Source organism: Apteryx rowi, unplaced genomic scaffold, assembly GCF_003343035.1.
Source record: "Apteryx rowi isolate R43461 unplaced genomic scaffold, aptRow1 scaffold_813, whole genome shotgun sequence".
In the NCBI taxonomy this organism is placed as follows: Eukaryota; Metazoa; Chordata; class Aves; order Apterygiformes; family Apterygidae; genus Apteryx; species Apteryx rowi.
In genome coordinates, this window is record NW_020451109.1 from 232,408 (window position 1) to 238,407 (window position 6,000).

Genomic DNA, 6,000 nt, shown 5'->3' on the forward strand with positions numbered 1-6,000 from the left:
TGTTGTTGTTGTTGTTGTTGTTACTTCACTTGCTTTGGTTACAATAGATATAGCAAAGGGCCTTTAATTTAAGAAGTAGAATCTGTGCAGGATAGCAAATAGTCCAGAACAGAAAGCAGAGGGATAACCTGACTGTTGCAGTCATCAGTATGGGATATGGAATTTATTTTTCCAATCTTACATTTTGTGTTGGAAGAAAAACACCAACTCACATAGAAAATAGCTTTAAAAATGCATTTCACAGTTTAAGTATATTATAATCTCTCGAAGTACAGTGAGCAACAAAATACAGGTGTTTCATACATGTATCAACCACTATTTTAAACAGGAACAATGAGTACTTTTGAAAATTGGGAGAGATCTGCGCGACTTCAGGACTCCTYCAAAAGGATAGCTTGCTTGCTTGCTTTTAGTGTCGCTTTGAAAGGGCAAGGAGCATATTGACACTGGTTCCGGAAAGGATCCACCTAGCTTAGATCAAGTACAATCAGGTTATAAAGATTACATATAGTCACCAGAAATACCACTTTTCATGGTAAGAAGTATTATCCTAGTAGGTCTAGGGGATAAAAAAAAATTCCAATTTTGAAAATCATGTCAATAGTCAGATATACTTTTGTATCATTTTTGACAGCAAGCTGGTATTGCCTCCCCCAAATTATATTCTTAACAATAACTTAGATGAAACATTCAGTTTTCATGATCTATGAAACTGATTTATACATCGTAAAAGTTTTGGTTACAAACAGAAGTTGCACAAGTTTACAGCAGTGACAGCCTTCCAATTTTTAAAGAACATAGCCAAAATCTGATCTATAAAAGCAGAGGCTACTAGGCTGAAAACAGCAATGCTGAAATCAATTTAGCTAACTAAAATTAACCACTGAAAAGTGCAGAAAGCGCAAACTTATCATAGTATTTTAATCAAAACAGCAGGAAATGTTGAGGCTCCCCATTAACTAACATTTGGTTATATTATTATTATTGGTTATATTATTATAATTAATATTTGGTTATTTAACTAATAAAAAAAGATATCAACTGTGTCAGTTATTACGCAAAATATTTTTCTTACTGCCTCAAGTCTCCAGAGCTCAGTATGGTACCAAGGGGGGGGGGGGGGAAATACACACAGTGTAGCAAGAGCAAGGTGGATAACAGAAGCTACATCAGGCTTGACATGTGATGTGCATGATTTAAGCCTGATTCATGAAGCAGGCTGCTACAGTTTCTCAAGCTTTCTCAGGCAAAGGGAGGGAGGAGGATACCCCCCCMCACACACTTTTTTTAAATTAACTGGAGGCTGAGACAGTTTACCTTCCAAACAATACATTTGATCAAAGTTTCTATAAATCAGTTTTGCCTTTAAAAGCCAACACTTTCAACTTAAAAAGAGAGGTCAACCCTTTCCAAACCACAGTTTAAACAGCTAAAGAATACTCAATTTCCTCTTTCTTCGTAAGACATTACAGCTGCTGAGTTGAATAAAATACAATACATACTTTATAAGTCTAGACTGAGACTGTGACTCAAGAAGGCTGCTAAAGTGAGGCACGAACAATCTTCTCCCTGAAAAAACTGAATCTGCCATCAGTACATCATCTTACTTTTACACACAATTCCTCATGTTACGGAAAACCAACCACCAATCTCAGAATCTTTCCAAGTTTAACACTATGGTACAAGATATCATCTGTTTTAGGAATAAATTATGTAATTACTGCCCAACCCGGGTGTAATCTGTAGATATTACCACAACAGCAAACAGTTACCACAGCCTAGCTTTAAAAAGTCAAATACGTTGACACAACTCAGGTAGTTTTAACACAGTATTAAGCCAATCACTATTAATAAAGATAGCATCTATAAATACTCCCAAAACTAAAAAGATATATGAGGCTGGATGATAAGAAAAAACCCTCTCATTTCATCAGGACACTAACCGTTTTCCTAGATTAATGTCACTGTCACAACAAAGACCTAGCACAGTTCTATATCCAGCCCATTTCTGAGCAAGATTTAGTTTGCAGAACTCTGCTCAATCTCCAGTTACATAATGCAACCCACTACTTAGGGGAGGGAAAGAATCTTTTAACCGTTAGAATACAAACTAGAAAATAATTAGTTGCTATTGAGGAGAAAAGGTTCCTGCAGAGGCATTGGAGAGTGCGAGTTCGGAATTCAAACAAGCGTACTCAAGTATTTGGACAGCTAAGTGGAAAAGAAATCCAGCATATACACTGGTTCTAACACAATCCACAACAGTCAAAACAGTGATGAACTGTTTACCATGATCCTTCTCTTTATTAGGAAATACACGTAGCCACTTCATTTTCTTCACTTTTCCCCCTCCTGCTGTCCATACCAACTGACAGCACATAACTAAGTGGAAAATCTGAATCCAGACTATGTGGGAATATGTCATCTCCAGCCAAGTACATAAACAAATGTAAAACCCAGGAAAGAACACACACACAGACACACAAAGAAAAACCCACTAGGCAGTTTTCTAGCTAGCTTTCTTCATTGCTACCAAACAATGGGAGAATTTGTATGCTCATTCATTCCTGGGAAATGGTGTTTTAAGGGACAGATTTAAATAAAATATTAAATACTGTAGGACTCATACCAATCAAATTTCTAGGACAACCATGATAGGAAGGAGCTGTCATGTGATAAGCATCTGCCTATGCTGGAGAAGGTGGACACGAAGAAAACAGTGCATTTGCTGCATTCTAAGTATACTTTAGATGTTACTAGTCTAAGATATAAACACATTGTATAAAGGAAGATGTATCCACAGAAAGGAATAAAAGAAAAAAAACAATCAAGATGTATAAACTTGTAAAAAAACACATTTGGAATATTCTATGATATTTTTCTCCACTGTAACTACCTAGTAGTCTAAAGTAACCCTCTTCAAAAGACATCATATAGTAACATGCTTTCCTGTTGAAGCACATATACCTATTTGTATTTATGGACTGATAATGTTTGTTTGACAAATGTGGAGGTAGAGCAAAGAAAAAAGAACAAAACCACCATTGTGCACATACTGAAATCTAGCAGAAGCTTTTGTAGAAAATAACCAAAAAGGCAGAAAAATACTAACCTAACTTTGTCTACAGGCATTGCCCCTATGAATGCTAAAATTGACTTGCACATGGAGAAATATAAGTGAAGTGATACATACTAATCAAGTTTCAAAAATAAAAATACCTACAACATGCCCAGAGTGGGCATATGAAGAGACAGGAAAGAGACAGCACAAATGGTCTCATGACTTACTAGAAAATTAAGTCATTTGATATTATACAGTCCATCATACAATCTTGCTTAAGGGCATGAAAGACTATTGCAAAAGCCAGGGGAAAACCCACAGAGCCTTATCAAACAAAACTTGTCTTACAGAGCTTGAGTAGGACCTTGTAAAAATAAACTTGCTGTCAGTGGCCGGACTCCTATACGCTTCAGCTGGCATTGGTCAGACAAATTCTGAAGAATGCTTTTTAAGTGTCAGAATATACATATCTAATYGAATTTTTGCTTTTGGTTCTACACAGCTCAAAAACAAAACAAAGATTATCATGGTCTTATGCTGTATACTTGAATTAGCAAAGTTCTAAAGTGATTAGCATAGTAGAAAGCTGCATTAAAATGAAACGAAATTGTATTCAAAGCTAAAGACACTTGTTTTTACCTGAAAATTAACATCTTCTTTCTTAAATATTAGTGCTCGAACTTCATCAGGATCTCCATTAAATATAGCTTGAACCAAAGGTGGCTGAAATGAAGCAAAAAGAATGCATCTTAGAATATAATTCCATTTTGCTTTTTGTTGATACATGCATGGCTTTCGGATACAAAATATACAAACACCAAAACAAGGACAAAATAGAACGTCCCAGGCAGTGAAATGAAAAATCAGAAACAACAGAATTGAAAGAATTCCAAGTTTTAAAGTTTTAAAAACCTCAAACACACCAACATACTCAAATCATTACACCAACCAAAAACCATTAAAAGGAAAGAAAAAAAAAAAGCTAGAACACTAGCTTATAACAGCTGAAAAGAGACATCATTGTAATAAAATTAGGGCTTAAAATAAAGTGAGYGTGTTAACACATACTGTGAATTCTATAAAATAGATGTAAACAAATCCCTTTCACATTAGCAAATGACTAAAGTTATTAGAAATTTTTACCTGTTTGGATATAGAGTAAGAAAGCAAAGTGCATCAGATAAGTATGGTAACAAATTCACACTCACACACACATATTACTAAATATAGCAGGATTTCTCGGTAAGTAAGAAAAGCTGCTGAGATATGTTAGCATGATTTTAGTCAGTCACTTGACAAAGCAAAATCATTTAAAGAAATGAAGGCACAGTTCCCACAGTGCTGACTGTGTCCAGTAAGCAATAACCTGGTTCTAAGGTAGGTCCATATTATGACCTCTGCTCTTTTTTATTTTAGCTTGTAACTACTGTTGCTTCCTGCACACAATCTACCATATCAGTTCTCAAAATAAACACAACCAATTGTTTCAATATAATGATTACATCTCTAAAGTGGTACTGCATAAATACACCACTGAGGAACAGAGAGTGAAGTGGGGGAGAATCATTTACTCCAAATACAGTTTTACCAGGCCCTCTAGAAATCTTCTGCACAGGAGCTGAGATTTGTTATTGCTGTATCAGAAATAAAGTTACATGCAAAGGAACGAGCCCCTGAAAAGATATTAATTCTATAACTAAGCTTCAACTTTTTCCACTGTTCAGCACAGGCAGTTTTTACTACCTCTTCTCTAGTTTCACCATCATGCATATTCATGTCAACCTTATGACAGTTACTAGTGGTATTTGCAACAGCAGTACAGACAGGAAATATGCCAACAAACAACAGGCCTTACCAGCACATTTCCAGAGGGCGAGGGACGTAAAGATACACTTTCCTGAGGTAATTTGGAAAGAAATGTGGGAGAATCATCTTCCACCTCCTCCAAAACAACAATACAGACTCGACTCATTCGATCCGTTTGAGGAAGGAAAAGCAGACAAAAAAAATGCCAGCAACTATATTTTTGGAACCACACTGTAGGTATCACAACACGGACCATACAGAAAATACTTTTACTTCTTTCCCGTACACTCTCAAACTTGTGAGTGCTACTGCTGGTGTATTAACATTTAAAAAGAAAACTCCAGTCCTTCCTTACACTTCATTTTTTCAGATTTAAACACCCTGAGATGCTCAAGACAACGATTTAAAAAAAAAATTGTTCTTTTTTTAAATAAAATTTCACTCAACATCAAAACCGCAGTAGTGAAACTGTGGAACAGCTGGTAAAAATATTCCTCGATCCAATTCAACTAGAACAGCCTGCACCATCTCAAATAGTTGCCCTTTCACCAGCCGGTTGGCCTCCGCTGCTGCCTCAGCTGGGGCAGCAGGGCGCTACATGCACAGCGCAGCCATCGTTGCGGCGGCGACAGCAGCCTGCGGCGGCGAACAATTGCCCCAGCGGCGACGGCCCCGCTATGCCCAGCCCTGCAAGGTCAGTGGCAAATGAAGAGCAGCAGCAGCCGCCGCCGCCGCCTTGCTGCTGACTGAAAATAACACCGGTTCTAGTCACCCTGTAATTCTGCAGCTTCAGTTGTCAATGTCAAAAACAGTCCATCCAAAAAAATGCATCTGCTTCCCAGCAGTAACTCAGCACATGGTCAGAGGATAATAATTCTTTCCCATGCAAAAATATCCGCAACGTACAGCGTGGCCGCAGCACATTTACATGCGATGAGTCAGACCACAGGGACAATGGGACTCCTTGAATAATATTGCCTGTTTAACGCAGATTCCCCAACTGACAGACATGAATATAGCTTTACTCCGTCAGGGACGCAAGCAATGCAGAACATTCATTTCTCCTTCACCAGGCAATAGCTGCGGCTTCTCCATCAGGGACTGCGTTAGGCAGAATTACTGCTGAGGAAGAC

At 37.5% G+C, this 6,000-nt stretch overlaps 1 protein-coding gene across 2 annotated transcripts in view; it reads right to left on the reverse strand.

The window, feature by feature from the left end:
* Window positions 1-5,051, reverse strand: part of ANKRD28 (ankyrin repeat domain 28) — an 88,499-nt gene extending 83,448 nt beyond the window's left edge. For both annotated transcript variants that reach the window (XM_026089440.1, XM_026089441.1), the window contains exons 1-2: window positions 4,908-5,051; window positions 3,701-3,784 (exon numbers count right to left, since the gene is read on the reverse strand). In XM_026089440.1, the coding sequence (XP_025945225.1) occupies window positions 3,701-3,784; window positions 4,908-5,033 (210 nt within the window). In that variant the 5' untranslated portion in view covers window positions 5,034-5,051. The remainder of the gene's footprint in view (window positions 1-3,700; window positions 3,785-4,907) is intronic.
* Window positions 5,052-6,000: the final 949 nt, after the last annotated feature.